This window comes from Rhinolophus hipposideros, assembly GCF_964194185.1.
Source record: "Rhinolophus hipposideros genome assembly, chromosome: 8".
Lineage (NCBI taxonomy): Eukaryota > Metazoa > Chordata > Mammalia > Chiroptera > Rhinolophidae > Rhinolophus > Rhinolophus hipposideros.
The window spans coordinates 58715532-58735535 of NC_138054.1; the positions used below are offsets into that span (position 1 = coordinate 58715532).

Consider the following 20004-nt stretch of genomic DNA (forward strand, 5'->3'; position numbering starts at 1 on the left):
GAAGCTCTGTGTAGTTATCCCAGTTACCATTACTGCATAATAAACCACCCCAAAACTTAGTGGGGTAAAGAAATCATTTTATTATACTCATGATTCTGTAGGTCAGGAATTCAAACAAGGCACAATAGGGAAGATATGTTACTTGCTTTCATGATGTCTGGGGCCTAGTCGAGCTGATTTCTTCTCTATGTAGTCTTTCTTCATAGACTAGTATGGGCTTCCTTACAGTAAGACAGCTAGATTCCAAGAGTGAGTGCATCAAAAGAACAAGGTGGAAATGCATAGCATTTTTATCATCTAGCTTTACAAGTCACATGGCATCCCTTCCACTGTACTCTGTATGGGCATGTTCAAGGGGGAGGGAATTCACCCTTCGACCCCTCCCGCATGGGGGAATGTTGAGTTCATATTGTAAGAAGAGCATATGGAATGAGATAAGTATTGTTGCAACTATCTTTGAAAAATGTAGTGTGCCCCAGGAAGCCAGGACCATGTTTGTCTTATTCATGCTTAGGAATATTTCTTGAAAGAATGGTATACGTGATTGTTGTGGTCCCTGTCTTTTTTCAGTTTATAGTCTGAAGACTCAAGTCAAGTAAGCAGGCAATTACATGACACTGATATGTACTGTGAGCAGGGAACACCAGGTAACTAGGAGCACAGAGAAGGGTAACTTGAGGCAGGGGGACTGTGTTGTGATGATTAAATGAAAAAAAAAGGCACTTAATATTGTGTTACAAATTTGGAAAGTATTTAGTTAATGTTTATTATTATGTCCTCCCAAAAACTATTTAATTGTTCCTGAAAGGAGTTAATAATATTTCAAGCTTCCATTTTTTTGTATCTCTTGGGTATGGATTCTTGGGAAATAGATTATAAACCACTCACCCCACCTCCCAAAAAAGTGCTACGCGAAGCAGTGGTTCCTGAAAATCTTGATGGGTAAGATTTCTTCCCAGATGTGTAAGTAGCTCTGGCTCTTTCCAGAAGATGGTTTGCATACCGGAGAACTGAATAATTCTACTGTTTTCATTAAGAAGAGGAAGTACTGGGGTGGGGTGCGAGCACTGGTTGGGAATTAGAAGGCCTGTGTTTTAATACTGGTCAGAACATAGAGATAGCTGTGGTCTTCCTTGGGGACCATTCATTAAATGTGAGAGAGTTGGACTAGAAATGATTCCTAAAGAGTCCTTCCAGCTCTAATATTCTGGGCTTCTAAAATAATTTTGTTATTCTCCCTCTGCTAAAAAATTTGGAATATGTCACCTATGGAGAGAAGTGTAATAACTACCTTTTATTATATACTTGGTATATGCCAAGCACTGTTCTGTACATTTTTCACATGTTGGCTGATTTAATTCTCATAATAACCTTCTGAGATGGATAATATTATCATTCCCATTTCACAGATAAGAACCTAGAATGGGGCACAGGAGTCACACAGCTAGTAAGTGGGCTAGCTGGGCTACAAATCCCAGAGCCAGTGCTCTTAACCAGTATACCACTCCCACCTCTGAGTGCAGAAATTCCTTTGAAGACTTAAAGGAGAAATAAGAAAGCTGTCAGTGGGGGCGATTCATGTGTTCTGCCTGAAACAGAAATGGATGATTGTCAAGTCTACGGAATAAAAATTTGGCACTGATACAAATGGAATGTTTGCTTTCCACACTGTCCTGTTCCCATTCAGAACAACCCTATGGAATATAAATTTTTGTTAGGCATATTTTGCCTTTGTGAAAACAGTGAGTGGCTACACTAGAATTCCAACGAAAGTCTGTCTGACTGCAGACAGACTTTATTTAGCCACTATGTTATTCTACCTCTCAGGTACAGTGTTACCTGTGTTTAGAGGCTTGGCTGCCAGCTCTGACACTTGACCTTTCCTTTCGTCAGTTGGGAGGGGGATGGATAATACTTTTCTGATGTTTTTTTTTTTTGTTTACACTGATGGAAATAATTTTAGGATAAAGAGCTTGGGAATTCTGATGTAAATGCTGTGTTTAGAAATGGTCACTTTCTCTTTTTCCCCCTTTTTAAATTAATGTTTTAGAGAAAGAGCTGCTGACGTGGGAGCCTTTAGCTCACTTTGCAAATAACCGGCATAAATTAAGTGGCTGTGCAGGTGACACTTTAGGAAATTGGACCCTATTCAGATGTTCCACATTGGCATGGGTGTGAGTGTGGGTGGTGTCCCGGAGTAGGTGATTTTAGTAACAAAGATAAACACTCTACATTTTCAAGTTATTTTTGAAGGGAAACAAAAGGACTCGGGTTTTCCAGATCTGAAGTCAGTGTTTTCCTTCAGCTTTGGTGAAGCCACATTCCTTCATTCATTTATTCATTTTAGTCTTTGCTAGGGAGGCAGTAAAGTATCGTGAGTCCTTAAACTACAGATTCTGGAACTCCACCACCTAGGTTCTAATCCCAGGTCTGCCACTTCCTGGCAGTGTAACCTTGGGCAAGCTATTGAACGTCAGCTTCCATATTTGTAAAATGGCGATAATTAGCATTTCTACTTCGTAAGTTTATTGTGAGGATTAAATAAGTTAATACGTGTAAAAATAGTGCCTGGCATTACTAAATGCCCTAGTAGTGTTAGTCACTATTAATATTGTTATTGTTGTCATTATGTTATTATAATTATCACATAAAGTAAGCAAGTACTCAAAAAGTAACGGTGGTGATTATTACTATTACCTTGTTTCCCCAAAATTAAGACCTAGCCGGACCATCAGCTCTAATGCGTCTTTTGGAACAAAAATTAATATAAGACTGGGCCTAATATAGTATAATATAATATAATATAATAATATAACATAGTATAATATGGGGTCCTACATTAATTTTTGATGCAAAGAACTCATTATAGCTGATGGTCCGGCTCGGTTTTATTTTCAGGGAAACTGGATATGAAAAATTCCAGTGTACTTTTTAAGTTTTCAAAGAAATTTTGTACTCATAAGTGAATTGTTCCAAATTACACCTCTGGACTTACTCTTAGGAATAATGCAGTGGGGAAGCTTGGGAAGTGTTGGGGTACTGGAAAAGTATTTAATTAGGAATCAGGAGACCTAAATTCTGGTTGTGGCTTTCTTTGTGGTCTTGGGTAGGCTCTGCCCTTTTCTAGGCTCTGCCCCTTTGTAACATGAGACTAATTGATCTCTAAGTTTGTGCTGTCCAATACAGTAGCACTAGCCACATGTCACTCTTAAATTTTAAATTAATTAAAATGAAATACAATTAAAAATTTAGCTCCTCAGTTGCATTAGCTGCATTTCAAGTACTCAGGAGGCACCTGGGGATTGTGGTTACTGTATGGAACAGTGCAGCTATAGAACATTTCCGTCATTGCAGAAATATCTGTTGACTAATGCTGTCAAGAGAGGGTCTCTCTTAGTAATAACCTCCTATGGTTTGTCACCTTTGTCAGCTAGCTTCTGAGTAGCCCAGGTTTATGGAGATATTTTATTTTACCTGCTATTAATCTAGCTTCCCTAACTTTATTTGGTATATATTTTTCAATCATTTTATCTTCAACTTTTGTAAGTCCTTCTGTTTTAGGTACTCTTGTAAACATATAGTTCGTGTTTTGTTTTTTGTTTTTTATTTTTAACCAAAATTTGACCATTTCTGTCTTTTAACTCTTAACTGGCAAATTTAGTCCACTTATGCTTATGGTGGTTATTGACAGAGCTAGTCTTATTTCTCTTCTCCAGTTTCCATCGCTACTGTTTTTTGCTATGCTTTTTATCCCCTCTCTTTTTGTGCCTTTTCTTTGGGGGTTGAGTATTTGCTTGTTCTTTTTTTTCTTCAATATTATTTTACATTAGTTTCAGGAGTATTGTTTGCTTGTTCTTATTTTGTTTTATCTCCTTTATTAGTTTGGAAGTTGGCACTCTAGTTCTTTTCTTTCAGTGGTTACTCTCGAAATTTTACTTGCATACTTAACAAAATCTAACATTAATATCTTAATCTCCCAATAGTAAGAGGGCTCCAAAACATTTTAACTTCAGTGACTTCCTCCTTACTTTTAAGCAGTTATTGTCCAGAATTTTAGTTCTGTCTTTTTTCAACTCTACAAATTGAGCATTAAAAATTTTTATACAGATAATATTTAGATGTAACTACATGTTTACCAGTGTGTTTGCTCACTATTTCTTGTATCAAGGCTGTCTTCTGGAATTGCTTCCTTCCTGAATGTGCCCTTTATTTATCCTTTTAGTTTCTCAGGTTCTTCTTTCCTAGGGGACTATTTGGTGTTTCCTCTTATCTCTTCAAACCTTCAGTACTTCCTCCACAATCCTTGCTCTCAGCTGGTGACCATGCTTCCTATTTAAAAGAAGACAGAAAGAATCAGAAGAGGGCTTTCAAAAGTTGTCTCCACTACACTTACCCACCTTCTGGCACCATATATTCTTCCTTTCCTGTCTTTGTTGGATAACGTATCTGTGCTCCTAGCGATTGTAATCCTTCTACTTAAGTACTAAATCCCATCTCCTTTCACATACTGAAGATATTTTTTATTCTCCCTTCTCATCATGTATCATCAGTTTTTCTACTATTATTATATCATTTTTTATCAGCTTTCAACATAGTATAGTTTCCTCCTTATTGAATTAAAACCCTTCCTCAACTTACAGCTCCCTCTAGTAATTTCCCCTTGTGCAGCAAAATTCTTTGAAAGAGTTGGACGCCTATGTACTAGTTCCCTAATTCTTCCCCTGGGCTATCTTTATCTTGCGCTAATGCTTTCATCTTCACTCCTCTATTGAAACTGTTCTTGTCAAGGTCAGCATTATTCTCCAGTTGCTAAATCCAGCAGTAATTTCTGATTTAAAAGGAATATTGGAGTCAGTTGATCATCCTTCCTTCTTGAAGCATTTTGGATACACTTGAATTCTAGGACTTTATGTGCTGCTTCTTTCCTGGCAGTTCTTTCTCATGGCCTTAGCTGGTTTTCTTGATCAACCCTTACCTGGGAGAGCTACAGGGCCCCCTTTCCTTTTGCACTCACTCCCTTGGTGATCTTATTCAGTCCCAGGCTTTAAATAACATCCACATGCTGCTAACTCTCCTTTGAATTCCAGGCTCAGATATTCAGTTGCTTATTCAGCATTTCTACTTGGATGTCTAGTAAGCATCTCAACATGAACATATATCCAAATCCAAACTCTTAACGTTCCTTTCCAAAACTCACTCTACCTGCTCCCTTTCCCATCTCTGTTAATGGCAACTCCATTCTTCCAGTTGCCCAGGCCAAAAACGTTAGAGTCATCCTTAACTTTTCTTACCTCATATCCATACAAAATCCTTTTGACTTTGCCTTCAAAATATATCCAGAATTTGAAAGTATTTTACTCCCTCTACAACCACAGGCTGGTCTAAAACACCATCATTCCTTGCTTGGGTGATGGCAGTAACCACTTTCTAGTCTCTTTTGCTTTTGCTTTTCTCACCTGTATAAGTTTGCTAGGGCTGCAAAGTACCACAAACTGAGTGGCTTAAACATAAGTTCATTGTCGCACAATTTTAGAGACTAGAAGTCCAAAATCAAGGTATTGGAAGGATTGGTTCCTTTTGAAGGCTGAGGGAAGGCTCTGTGCCAGGCCTCTCTCCTTTGTTGATGGCTGTATTCTCCCTGTGTGCATATCTGTGCCCACATTTCCCCTTTTTATATGGAGACCAGTCATATTGGGTTAGGGCCCACCCTGATGACCTCCTTGCCTCTGAAAAGACCCTGTAACTAAATAAGGTCACAATCTGAGGTGCTGGGGATCAAGACTCCAATAAATCTTTTTTTGGGAGAGAGAATTCAATACATAACACTCCCTATAGTCTGTTTTCAGTACAGAAACCAGAACAATCCTGTTAAAACACAAATCACATTACTACTCTGCTCAAAAATCTTCTAAGAGCTTACAAGAAAATCCAGAGTCCTCACAGTGGCCTACCAGACCCTGCATTGTTTGTTCCCTCCCTTGGCTCTTTGTCCTTAACCCCCTCTACTTGGAATGACGACATCGTGTGGTGGTGTGAAAGGAGTCTGGACTCTGACTGTCTAGTTTCAGATCTGAGCTCTGATACTCACTAGCTATGTGAACTTGGTCAAGTTACTTAAACTTTGTGCCTCAGAGTCCTCATCTGTACAATGAGGTGAATAAGAGTACCTACCTCTAAGGATGTTATGAGGATCAATATAAAGTACTTAGAGTAGTGCCTGGCATATTAAATTAATAGCAAATATTTGTAGCAATTCTCCAATCCCAGATACTGTTCTAAGCTCTTTAATGTATTCATTTATTCCTCATAGCAACTCTATGAGGTAGCTGCTATGGTTATCTTCATTTACAGCTGAGTAAACTGAGGTTAAGTAACTTGCTCAAAGTCACATAGCTAGTAAGTTGCAGAACTAGGATTCAAGCTCAAGGAGTCTAGGTCTAGAGTCCATGCTCTTAGCCACTACATGATGCTGCTCAATTAAAATTTACTTGTTGAAATAATAAGTGATGAATACCTGATTGTGAGAAAATATCTCAATTTATCTAAAAATGTCTATTTTTGCCCTTGTTCTTAAAAGATAATTTTGCTAGGCACATAATTCTCAGTTTAGAGATTTTTTTCAGCATTTTGAAGATGATATTCTGCTGTCTTCTAATTTCTAGTCTGTTCTTGTCAGTCAAATTATTGATCTTTTGTAGGAAATATATCATTTCTCTTTGAAATGATTTTAGGAAAAGTGTGGAGAGTGAGCCTGGAGAGGTGGGTAGGTGCCATATTTTGAAAATCTTTGTAAGTCCTGCTACAAGAATTTGACCTTTCTTTTTAGGTCGTTGGTAAGCCTCTGGAAGGTTTTTATCCAGCAGGGATGTGATTTTAAAATATCGATCTGGTGAAGTACGGGGAATAATTAGAATAGTTTTAAATACATTATCTAATTTAATCCTTACACCAACACTTAGAGGTAGGTATTATTATCTTGATTTTGTTGAAGAAATTGGGACTTCAGTTACAAAATTCACACATTTCATACGAAGTGGAATCACACACCCATGTCTTTCTGACTCTAAAACTATATTGCTGTATTGTCTCCAACTTGTATGATTTGTTACGACCTGCTTTATGTTTACTCTGTGGAAAATTCTCATTCACTCTTATAGTATTATTTGCATACTCTGTGTTTACAAAGCATTTTATAGCCATTATTTAATTTAATATCCTTAAAACTATAAATAGGCAGTGTTATTTCCATTTTACAGGTCTGAAAAGTGAGGCTTGATGTCTGATTCATGGTCCCATACACCCAGAAAGTGGTGGAGCTGGGACTTGAAACCATGCTCTTCATAGAGGAAAGCCTTTTTTATGGGTGAACATGCCACACTTCTTTCTTGGGTTTTTGCCCTTTGTTCATATGTGAATGTTTATAAAGCTCTTTCCTTCCAGGTTTTGGAGATCACATTCATTGGAGGACACTAGAAGATGGGAAGAGAGAAGCAGCTGCCAGGTATAAGATATGGTTTTAGGTTATTGATGGTAGTAAAATACTTTCCAGACATCAACTTAGCATTAATTTCAGGTGACGGTCATGCCAAGCCAGAGTAATAACTGAGTAGTTGCCTGATCAACAACAATAATACTGTCTAACATTCAGTAAGTGCTTTCTATGCACAAGACATTGAATTATGTGAATTAACTTATTTAATTTTTAAAATACCTCTTTTGAGGTGGCACTGTTGTTATCTTCATTTTAGAGATGAGAAAACTAAGGCACAGAGCAGTTAAGTAATTTGCCCAAGATCACACAGCTAATAAGTAGTGGAGCCAAGATTCAGATATAAGCACTCTGGCTGTAGAGTCCACACTCAAGCAGTAAGCCATACTGCCTAATTGTCTGAAGTTAAATAGTGTCAGGTTCCAACTGGGTTTAGTGTATGCACAGACAACTGGTACAAAGGAAGAGGAAAAGGCAGAACAGAGGGTGGAAGGCTAAACACTGAGCTCAGTGCTTTACATGCATTAATTTATTTAATCCTTACAACCTGTGAGGTTGGTTCAGCATGTGAAATAAGAACTTTTATTATTTTACAGGAGAGGAAATTGAGATACGGAATGGGTAAATAACTTGACAATAGTGTACACATCTTGGAAGTGGCAGAGCCAAGACTTGAACGTTCTGTACTGTACTGTACTGGAGAGATACAAAGACCTAATATATATGCATCTACTTTATATTACACACACATACATTTGCACAGAAACACTCACACTTCTGCACCTACCAAACTATAGTGCTTGCTTATGCTAGAACAGATCCCACAGCTTCATGGCTGAATCTCACACCTGCAGGAATAGGGTTGCCAGATTTAGCAAATAAAAATAAAGGATGTCCAGTTAAATTTGAATGTCAGGTAAACAATAAATAATTTTAAATATGCCCATGCAGTATTTGAAACGTATTTATATGAAAAAACATAGTTTTTTGTTGTTTATCTGAAATTCAAATTTAACTATTTTATCTGGTAACCTTACCCAGGAGAAAAATTCCTATTTTTCAAGTTCTATATCAAATGACTATTCCTAGATAAAGTCTTCAGAGATTTTTCTAGGCAGTTTGTTTTTTCTCTTCTGTGCTTTTACAACCCAACCTACATCTACCCATTGTAGTACATGCTATTCTACTTGTGGGGGCCTAACTCTTCCCATTCAGACCCTTGATCTCCTTTGGGGAAACTTTTTTTATTTTTCTATTTTTTTGAGACTTTATTTTTTTTGGAGCAAGTAAACTTTCCCAGCACAATTAAGGGAACTGTATAAAGATTTCCCATATACCACCCCCTGCCACACACATGCACAGTCTTGGGGAAACTGTTTTATTGTCATCTCTGAGTCCCCAAAGATGGAGATGTTGAATGATTGAAATGGTTGTTGAATAAACAGATACTGAGTGTCTTTGCCTGTGAGGAATGAAGGGGAAGTAGCATTTGTGAATTGTCTTCTATATGCTTAATATAGTTGTGATTGTTTGCAATATTTAATGTTCATTAAGGCCTCATTATAAATGAATGGACAAAGTCTTTGGCCGCAGGGAGATCACATTGTCCTGAGGCCGATGACATTTGACATAAATAACCGATGCCATTCTAGTCTCCATCTTCTTTCCGAGAGAGCGGGACCTGGGTCTAGTTACTAGCGTAGAACTCCGTTTACCATAGCAACAAGAGGTCCTTTCAGAGTCAAAGGACGCCGGAAGTGCCGTTTGCATTTCCGCTTGCGTCGGAGACGCCGGCAACCCGGAAGTGTACGCGCGCGGTTGCACATGGCCGCTCCCGGGAAGGATGCCGCTTGTGGTGTTTTGCGGGTTGCCGTACAGCGGCAAGAGCCGGCGCGCGGAGGAGCTCCGCGTGGCGCTGGCGGCCGAAGGCCGCGCCGTGTACGTAGTGGACGACGCGGCCGTGCTGGGCGCGGAGGACGCGACAGTGTACGGTGACTCGGCCCGTGAGAAGGCGTTGCGTGGAGCCCTGCGAGCCGCGGTGGAGCGGCGCCTTAGTCGTCAAGATGTGGTCATCCTCGACTCGCTCAACTACATCAAGGGCTTCCGCTACGAGCTCTACTGCCTGGCGCGGGCGGCACGCACCCCTCTCTGCCTGGTCTACTGCGTACGGCCCGGCAGTCTGAACCGGGGACCTCGGGTGGACACGGAGGACAACCGAAACCTAAACGTCAGTGTGAGTTGGCAGCCGCGCGCTGAGGACGGAGGAAGACCTCTGGCAGCAGGCACCCCTGTCCTCAGGGGACCGCAAGCAGTGGACTCGGTAGTCAATGGGAGAGCCCAGGTAGATGTACCTAGGGAACTGGAGCCAGCGGAAACCGAGGCTCCAGATCTTCCGGCTCTGGTGACTCCGGAATTCGCGAAATCTGCAAATCATGTGTCCGGTGCTTTTTACCCTAACGAACTTCTGGAGGCACTAACGCTGCGCTTCGAGGCTCCCGACTCTCGGAACCGCTGGGACCGTCCCCTGTTCACCTTGGTGGGCTTAGAGGAGCCATTGCCTCTGGCAGAGATCCGGGCTGCCCTGTTTGAGAACCGGGCTCCTCCACCCCATCAGTCTACACAGTCCCAGCCCCTTGCCTCTGGCAGCTTTCTGCACCAGTTAGATCAGGTCACTAGCCAAGTGTTGGCGGGACTAATGGAAGCGCAGAAGAGTGCAGTCCCTGGAGACCTGCTCAAGCTTCCTGGCATCACGGAGCACCTTCGGTTTACCAGGCCCTTGACTATGGCAGAACTGAGTCGCCTCCGACGCCAGTTTATTTCCTACACCAAAATGCATCCCAACAATGAGAACCTGCCTCAGCTGGCCAATATGTTTCTGCAGTATCTGAGCCAGAGCTTGCACTAACCAGAGAGGGTAGAGGGAAAAGCCATTGCTCCCCGTCTAACCTTTACTGCATTGTGTTTCTCTGGGACGATGAATATGAATATTTGCAGAGCATATTGATGTGTGGAGTTATTGATATTGATAACTGGAGTTATTGTGACTGATTCACTCACACTTCCCGGAATGCCTCTGTGCCGGGCCTTGAGTTTGGAGGATCTTGGGGAATTTCTCCAGAAGACAGCTCAAGTGGACAGGGCTTGCTCAGATTGGATTTTACTTGGGATATCACACAATATGGATTACCCCCCCCCCCCATCTGAACTGTGGGAGAGCAGACTGGATGAGTGAATTGTTTAAAACAATTGTGAACAGAAGCTGAAGACGGCACAGTTCTGTATCTGCACTGGCCTTCTTACATACCACAAATAGTTTTTTTGCGTACTGTACCTAAACTTTTTGCTAGTCTCTATCCTGGGGCCTGCGGTCACATAAATCCACTGGTTTCCGTCCTTGGGAAGCTTTGCTTCTAGTGGAAGTGAAATACATAATCACAAGATTATTTTATCTAATAAAATTATTAGATCTTTCAGAAGAAGAGAGTTGGCTGGAATTTCTTTCACTTAATGTAACTTAATGTCCTTCATGTAATGTATTTACTATAACAGTTTAGATACACATGTATTACTGTTTTGCCTTTGAAATGGTACTTTAAGTAGTGCTTAGTGAGAGACTAGATGTCTATAACTTGTGCTTCATTCTGTATATCACGGAAACTGGCGTTTTTAAGCTTGTCTTTCATTCTTTTCATTGATTTCATTAAACAAATGGTAGGTACCTACCAGTGCTTGTGATTTTTTAAAGATAAATTAGGTATAGTCTTTGCCCCTGAGAAGTTAATAGTTTAGTGAGAAATACAAGTAAATATAATTACAGGATGTAAGGAGCTGGTGGTTAGAGGATAATGACAGAATGTTTGGGAGCCCAGAGGACAAAAGGACTAACTAGCTGTTGAGAGAAGGTGGCTTTGCAAAGGCTTCACAGAGGAATTAATATGTGAACTGTCACTCTAGAGCAAAGGTCAGCAAAGGGCCAGATATTTTAGGCTTTGTGCACTATAGGGTCTCTGTTGTAACTTATCAGCTTTGCCATTATAGTACAAAAGCAGCCATAGACAGTAAGTATAAAAATGGGTAAATGTTTTTATAGAATTATGTACACTGAAATGTGAATTGTATTTAATTTTAACATATCACAAAGCACTCTTCTTTAGACTTGTTTTTCCACCATTTAAAAATGTGAAAAAAAAAAATTGTATTTCACAGCCCTACAGAAGTAGGCTTTGGGCTGCCTGGATTAGGCCTGCCAGTTGTCATTTTCTGACCTCTGCTCTAGAAGGCTGATAGGAGTTTGCTTGGAAGAAAGGAGGGAGCAAGACATTCTAAACTGACTGTATGCAGCTGCTAAAAGGATGGGCTGCCTTGGTTGGTGATGTATTTCTTGCTCATCAGGCAGTCGACCACTTTTTGTTTCTGATGCATGAGAGAGGATTCCTGCGTGAAATAGACATTTGGACTAGGAACTCTCTTGAAGTCCTTTTCCCACCTTCATTCTCTGATTCGAAGTTGATTGTTGTTTAAGTTTGGTATATAAACCCATGAATTCTGGAATGCCATTCTAAATTGAAGTAGACAATATTCAGAACAGTAGTTCTGGAGTCAGATTTATGAATTAGTAAGTGGCAGAACCTAGATTTTATGTGGCCAAATATTTAATCTTTTGGGAGTCTCAGTTTTCTCATTTCTGTTACGAGACCATTAATAATGCCTACTTTTAGGATTGTTGTGAGGATTTAAATGAGATGATGCATATAAAGCACATAGCACAATATTGTATAATAAATGTTTAGCACATTTTGGGTATTAGTATAGTTACCTACCTAGATCCCACTTCTCTCCTAAGCTTGCCTTGTTCATTTGGTTTGTAAGCTTTTACAAGTATTAGAGGCAGAAGTCCATCCCCAATTTGTAGTAAGCCTGTGATGGGAGCTGAATACTTCATCTGACACTTACTAAATTAATTAGTTTATGTATATTTAGAATAGTGCCTAGTACATAGTAATTGTTACATAAGTGTTTGCAATCAATATTATTGTATGTGCTGGATGTAGAGGATATAGAGACAGCTAAGAGTTCCTTTCGGAAGCTCCAAGTCTGGTGGGAGGAGATGGGTAATAGATCGAGATCAGTGTAGTAAATGCAATGTTATATAGAGTTATGATGGTATGGTGATATGGGAGTCGGATGATGGCTGCTTACCTAGGACCCTCCTACAAGTTGGCATTTGAACCTTGAGAGCTTAAAGAGCATCTGACTAAGACTGGTTCAGGTGGATTGTATTTCTCATTATTTAAAAAAAAGAAAAAGCTTTTTTTTCCCTGATTATAAAAATTACATTTAATCATTGAAAAATTGGAAATACAGAAAAAGTATAGTAAAATCCACAATCCCATTAACCAGCGATAACTGCTATTATGTTTTGGTACATTTCCTTTGGGCTCTTTTCTTTATACATATTTATATAATTAAAACCAAACTACAGATAATACTTTTAAAGTTTTTAATTTATACCAATGAAAATTTTTATTAACATTTTCATTGGTTATATGATCATAACATTTAAAAATACACTAATTTGATGTTTTCTTCTACAGCCTTTTCTCCCTAGCATTAAAGCCCAAATTTGCAAAATTTACAGGAACATCAGAACTTTCCAATAATTTTGTTATAATAATCTGTTATTGAATAGGTTGTCTTAAAATTTTCCCACTTGAAATGGTACTACATGAACGTCTTTGTACATTTGTCTTCATAAGTTGGTCATTCTATAAGGATAGATTTCGAGTGGAATTTACTAGATTATATTGTTTTGTTTTGTTTTTAAGTGGATTGCCCCTGATGGTGATTATTCATAAGTCCTGGTGTGGAGCTTGCAAAGGTAAGTGCAAATGATCAAACCTCAGATGTGTTCTCAAATAATCACATTTTAAAAAATATGAGCAGTGACTTTGGCCCAGCGCTGCTGATTGCTTTAAGGAATATGGAAGAAGTATACGACATAGATTCCCTGCACCCAGAAATTTTCTGTTGTATTTTCAAGGGGTTGGAGGGTGAGGCAATTAAGTAGAGGACGGGATTAAGTGCTACAATAGTCATGTGGATAGAAATGTTAGAGGAAGCTGAAGGTGACAGAGAGAGACATAAGAAGTAGAGAAGTCTTCCTGGAGGAGGTGAGAATGAAATTAGAACCCAAGGTTATCTTGCTTTGTAGCATGTATTCTTTCTGCTGTACAAGCCTGCCACTTTCCAGTCAGATTTTTTACTTTAATTTGTATATTACACTTAATAAAATCCTAGTTGGAAATAATTGATGTAATAACACATACATCAGTGGTATTGTTACTATATTATCTATTACTTTTTCAGTAAAAACAAATAGTAATATTTTTTCATTTGTATACCATTATCCATATTTTATAAATGAGGTAAGAGCTTCAGAGAAAAGAAGTTAGTCGCTTAAGGTCACGTAACTATGCAAGTGGCAAAAGTAGGACCAGAATTCAGGTGTTCTGATTTCTGGTTCTAAAGATTAAGAAAGAAAAACAGGGTTCTGTGAATCAACTCAGCAAATTAGGGCTTCGATATAATAATGATGTTTCTTCTATTCCAAAATCTTTTTTTTCCCTAGCTTTAAAGCCCAAATTTGCAGAATCTACAGAAATTTCAGAACTTTCCCATAATTTTGTTATGGTAAATCTTGAGGTAAGACTTCCAGAGTTTCACCTTTCTGCTATGATTTTAAGTCTTTACTCTTTTAGAATTACCATCATTAATGGTATAAAATCTTATTCAGCAGAGCTGGCTGTATTTCTGTTTTTCTCTTGACCTTTAATACTAAGGCTTGCGTCAGATAAGGTAGAAAGCCATCCAGCCTCCACTTGTGGGAGGAACTAGGATAGGAGAGATTAGATAAGGTGGCTAAATTTTAAGGTCCTATCGTTCTTAGTCTATGATTATGACATGTTTTTTATATCTTTGTATAGCAGAACTAAAGGTATAGTCACACATGCAACCCACAACTCCCTGCAAAATGTGATTAAGTTGAAAACCTACTCTGTGCTGGGCTTATATGTATAACCTTCCTATTTCTTCATTAGATATCCTTTATGTGCTTCACATTAGACCAGAGGTCTTGGAATCTCAAATTAGAATATCAGATCTTAGAGTTAAAAGTGATTTTTAAGCCATTGGTGCTATCACCAATTGACAGAAAGAATATCTTAGGCCTGAAGGAATAAGTGATTTAGTCAAGATTTTAGAGCCCAATAAGGGATTAAGAAAAGGTACTATGGCCTAGCTGTGCTGCCTTTTAGGCTACACTCTTCAAATGTGGGATGCTTGGATGCTCTATGATAATACTCCCCTAAATTTCTGTAAAATAATGTTTATTTAAACATAGTACTGGAAATTTTCAGAACACATTAAAAGTTAATGTTAGGGCAGCTAAGGGATTGTTTATATTAGCTGGGAGATAGCTGAATGCTGATATACCTCACTCAAGGCAAAATTATATTAAATAAAGAAATGCCCATTTAATTTCTGAAATGGGGATTGCACCATAAATGGCAAAATTGCTATTGATTCCTATGCACATGAACTCACCACTTTCTATGGTAAGTTAGAATCACCTCTTAAAGGAAACAGAAATGTCTTCAGTGAGCATTCTCTAACTTCGGAGAATTTCTTAAAAAGAAAACTAATTGTGTGGTTATATCTCCTGGAAGGAGATATAACTCCACAATAGTAGTTAAAACATCATTCTCATTAATTCATGCATTCAAGAAATACTGTGTGCAAGTCAGTGATGGAGGTATTGGGAATCGGCAAAGAATAAAATAGACAAAATTCCCTGCCCTTGTTGAAATTACATATGGGGACTTCAATATGGAGACAAACAATTGAATAAAATATATCAGTGGTGGTAAATGCTATGGCTAAAAATGAAGGGTGGAGGTGATAGTTTGCAAAGATAGAAACGAAGGTGATGTTGAGCAAAAATTTGAAGCAGAAAAGGGAGTGAACCGTGTGGATAATGGGAGAAATGTTCCAGGCAGAGGGTCAAAACGAGTACAAAAGCCTCAGTTAGGAACAGGCCAGTCTGCTGTTGCTGTTTAATGACAGCAACAGCAAACAGGTTAGTGTGGTTGAAATAGCCTGAACAAGGGGTAAGACATGAAGTTAGAGAGATGCTTAGGTGGCAGAGCATGTAAGGCCTTTTAGGCCGCTGCAAGGTCTTGGGGTTTTACCCTCAGTAAGAGAGGAAGCCACTGAAAGGTTTTGAGGAGAGAGGGGACATGATCTGACTTAAGGTTTACCCTTAATAGGATGAAGAGGAGCCCAAGGATGAAGCATTCAGCCCTGATGGGGGTTATATTCCACGAATCCTTTTCCTGGGTAAGGTGAAAGATCTGCATCTGGCGATCCATGATGTGGAAGGAGAGAGAAAAGAATCGGGCACTGAGTGTACCTAGTGAAGCTACTGGGATGGCTAAAAGCAAAAGCAGACAAAAACCAATTTCAAGAGAGAGTGGGGGGAAATTCTGAATGCCAGAACTTCAAGTCTGAAGGAAAGCTTTCCCCGTTAACTAACTGCTTCTGTGAGCAGTGACAGAGGATTGATCATCCATTTATTCACTCAGCGATCTGTGCGTCAGCCATAAGTAAAGCACTGCAGGGACAGAGATAAGCCACAGTTCCCACCCTTGACACCATAGTGCAGCTGAGGCAATGGAATACTATAACCAGACGAATGTCTTCCTGCAATTGTATAAAAGATATTTCACGGCCACCTAATCTTTACTCAACATTCTGCTAAGTTGTGTGGGGGCTGCAAATAAAAATACAGGATCCCATCACCATCAAACAGAAAAGAAACATGTCAGGAAGAGGGAACAGTCTATGCCCGGGCATAGGGGGAGGGTGGCGGTTGTGTTCAGGGAAGGGCAAGGAGTTGAGTGTGTGACTGCAACATAAAACAACGGCGTGGGTGGTGAGATAATGGGCTGCAGACATGGGCAGCCTTCATTTCCCAAAAGGCCTAATGTGCCGTATAGTGTTTGAAGTACCTCTCTGTTGTAATTATTGCAACCCCTGTGCCATTTTGTCTTCAACAGATCCTAGTGGCAAGGTGCATCCTGAAATTATCAATGAGAATGGAAACCCCAGCTACAAGTATTTCTATATCAGTGCTGAACAAGGTATGGTTCTGTTGAGAGAGGAGGGAGGTACGCTGCTAAATTTAGCTACGATGAACTACGTACCATGTTTCCCCGAAAATAAGACCGGGTCTTACACCATGTTTCTCCGAAAATGAGACCTAACTGGAAAATAAGCCCTAGTATGATTTTTCAGGATGGCAGTTCCTGAACGTAGCCCTAATGCATCTTGTGGAACAAAAATTAATATAAGACCCGGTCTTATTTTCGGGGAAACATGGTCCTACAAGGTCAATGATGGGAAACTCACTTCACCTGTAAGCTGAGCATCTCCTGTATGACTAGCTTTTGGCCACATCCTATGTAGCACATAGGAGAAAGAAAAGACTGAGCCCCTTCCCTAGCTGTTTACAATCCAGTTGGGAGCTAACTGACCCACAGGAAACTGAAGAACTGATGTGCCCAGAGATAGTACTTGCCCGTAGTCACAGAGTTGGGATTTCAGTCCAGAACTTAGTTTTTTTCCACTGCACTAATGCTACTCTTGTAAGAATTCAAAGGAGAGGCATGCTGACTATTAGCTGATCAAGTCTAAAAGGTTTCATAGATAGTAAACTTTAACTGGACCTAGAAGGATAAGAATTTGTCTCTATGGACAGATATGAGGAAGAATTTCAAGCTACAGAAGCAAGGGTGGATGCGGGGCAGGGGTGTGGGGCTGTGTGTGTGGGGGCATTGTAGCCCAACATGGATAGTCCGGAAGCCTCGCTAGAGGAGATGATGATTGGTTGAGTCCTGAAGAATGAGACTAGCCGGCAGGAGAATGCAACGGGTGTTCCAGGCAGAGAGGACAGCATCAGCACAAACAGGTGAAGGAAGGCTGAAATGATAAAATCAGTCATACTTTTTTGTTCTCTCATTCTTAAGCACAGTCATTCTAGAGGCAGGGCTTGGAATTGATGCCATGTACTGTCACTGTTTTCCTTCGGAAATTCCCCCTGCCATGTATAAAAGGGGGTTGTTTGCCGTGCCATTGCCATGCTGCCAGATTGCTGATGACTTTATGTGTTGAGTCCTTGAGAATCTTATTTCTCAGAATAGGGAGAGGAAGGAGATCTGGAAAGCTCATCCTCTCCTTCCTGTCTTCTTACCACATGCAGCTTACTGGAGTTTGGTATTAGAGGGAAATTTTCCACATGGAGAAGGACAGCTGGACTTTAGGTCCCCAACTCTTAACCTTGAGGTTTACCTTCACTTTAGAATTTTGTCCACGTTACCACCACCATCTTCATGCTGGCATCATCCTTCGACACATTAGTCTAAATGTGGACACAAGACCTTTGCCTGAGTCCCCCATGCCTCAACTCACATGAAACTGGAACATACAGACCTGATTTGACTAAAGGATGAACAAAACAGTAATGAAATAACACGCTACCACCTGGCTCTTATGAGGTTATAGGCTTGCTTTCTGAGAGTCACAGCCTCTGGCTCAACTTAACTCCTGGCCTGCCATTGTATAGGGAGCCTGTACCCAAATAGTTGCCCTTTTTGAAGTCTAAATGCACAAGAGGGATGCCCTGAGACAGACAAGAAGTCCCATGTCTCATCTACCTAGGGCCTTCCTTCCAGGTGTCTCTTTTGCCTGAGAACTTGGCTTCTTCCATGGTGGGAAGGTATTTTCTATTCCCTTAGTCTTCAAGTGAACAGGTAGTCTATGGCAGGTCCATCTATAATCCTGGAGGTTAAGCAAAGTAACTGCTAACATTTTTGTAGCTCTTCCTGGTTTACAAAGCACTTTTAATATCCATTGTCATTTAATTTTTACAATAATCTTGGGTGAAGTAAGTAGCATTATCTCATTTTATGGACAAGGAAACAAATACAAAGAGGTAAAATGACTTTTCAGGGCTCAAATCCAGAACTAGATCTTGAGTCCAGATCCCGTGCTCCTCTCATATGTCTCCTAAAACATAAAAATCTATATTGGTTGTCAAATGTCAAATATTAAAGATCTGCTTTCCACCCAACTTTTATTTCACAGTTGTTCAGGGGATGAAGGAAGCTCAGGAAAGGCTGACGGGTGATGCCTACAAACAGAAACATCTTGAAGATGAGTTGTAACAGGAACATCTCCCTTTCCTCAAAGTTAGTGTTTTGGGAGGAAAGCAGCAGGGAGGGAATATTGAGAAATCGCTCAGAACAATTCAACCAACCAGGAACCCTTACTCCTGCCTCCATGGGAAGGAGTACTCTCACTATGGAAGAGTTCTGCTAACAGAATCTGGACTCCATGTTTGTAGATCAAGCAAAGTGTGGCAGACTTCCTTCTCTTGTCCCTTCTCACCTAAATGTCTGTCATTGAATGTAGAGAATGGTACTTTTTGACACAATACTTGAGCCATTTCGAGGTTTACTCCTCACACTTAAGTATTTGAATCTTTCCATTTCCTCCCACTTTACTAGCCTTGCTGGTGAAAGGAGACCAGGAGCATCTTTTCTACAATGTTAAAATTGCAGAAATCACTTATCATTTAAAACAACAAATCCTTAATGTATATCAGTAATTCTATCCCCACCAAGGAGACCAGCCTGTTTCTTCTTTTTTTTCCTCTCCTGTGAGTAATCTTGGGCTTCTTCCATGAATCCCTGCAACTTTCTTCCTCTTCTCCTGCTTGGGCTTCCCTGTTTGCAGGCATGCGTTTGCAGGAATGGCTGTGTGCTTGGACTCAGCCCCAGCTGGAAGCATGCTTTCCCTGTTACTGCTGGAGAAACTCAAACCTTTAAGTCCTAGGCGGAGCCATTTTTGTCAAGTTGTCAACTGTATTTTTGTACTGGGTTTAACAAACATAAAATATTAATTGCTCTATTAAACTTTAATAAAATTTTAAAAGGAAATGTGCTGTGATGATCTTTTTGTTATTGAAGAATGGAAGGAGGGGCAGAGGTCAGGAAGAAAACGAACTTTGAGGGCTTCATCTAGGACTCCACCTTCCACATTCAAATGGGTCAGAGCTTATCTCTTCTACTTTTTAAATAGCTGAATCCCCTCCATTCTCACTTTCACTGTTTTAATGCAGAGCAGGCTTTTGCTATTTCCTAGACTACTGTGACAGCCTCTTAACTTGTCTGCGACCAATATTCTCTCCTACAATCCATCCTCCTTTCTAAAACGCGTATGTGACAATGTCACCCCCGCCCCCCACTGCGTAAAGCCTTTCCTGTCACCTTCGAGGTAATATTAGGAAACATACGGGCCTCAGTATGTGCCAGGCACTCTTCTAAGTGCTTTATGTGTGTCATTCCATTTCACTAGCCTTTATCCTAACTGCCCGTGAGAAAGGTACATTCTAATCTCTG

The 20004-nt window shown here is 39.9% G+C and overlaps 2 protein-coding genes across 3 annotated transcripts in view; both read left to right on the forward strand.

The window, feature by feature from the left end:
- The window catches only part of TXNDC12 (thioredoxin domain containing 12), a 21452-nt gene extending 1913 nt beyond the window's left edge, over window positions 1-19539 (forward strand). The window contains exons 2-7 of one of the 2 annotated variants that reach the window (XM_081057638.1): window positions 7441-7501; window positions 13315-13367; window positions 14118-14191; window positions 15814-15883; window positions 16603-16686; window positions 18689-19539. In XM_081057638.1, the coding sequence (XP_080913764.1) occupies window positions 7441-7501; window positions 13315-13367; window positions 14118-14191; window positions 15814-15883; window positions 16603-16686; window positions 18689-18768 (422 nt within the window). In that variant the 3' untranslated portion in view covers window positions 18769-19539. Of the gene's footprint in view, window positions 1-7440; window positions 7502-13314; window positions 13368-14117; window positions 14192-15813; window positions 15884-16602; window positions 16687-17904 lie in introns of both variants that reach the window. The other variant, XM_081057637.1, reaches the window with a different exon arrangement.
- KTI12 (KTI12 chromatin associated homolog) lies at window positions 7623-12775 on the forward strand. The gene has a single exon (XM_081057627.1). It carries the CDS (start codon window positions 9333-9335, stop codon window positions 10392-10394), a length of 1062 nt encoding a protein of 353 aa, XP_080913753.1. The 5' UTR covers window positions 7623-9332; the 3' UTR covers window positions 10395-12775.
- Window positions 19540-20004: the final 465 nt, after the last annotated feature.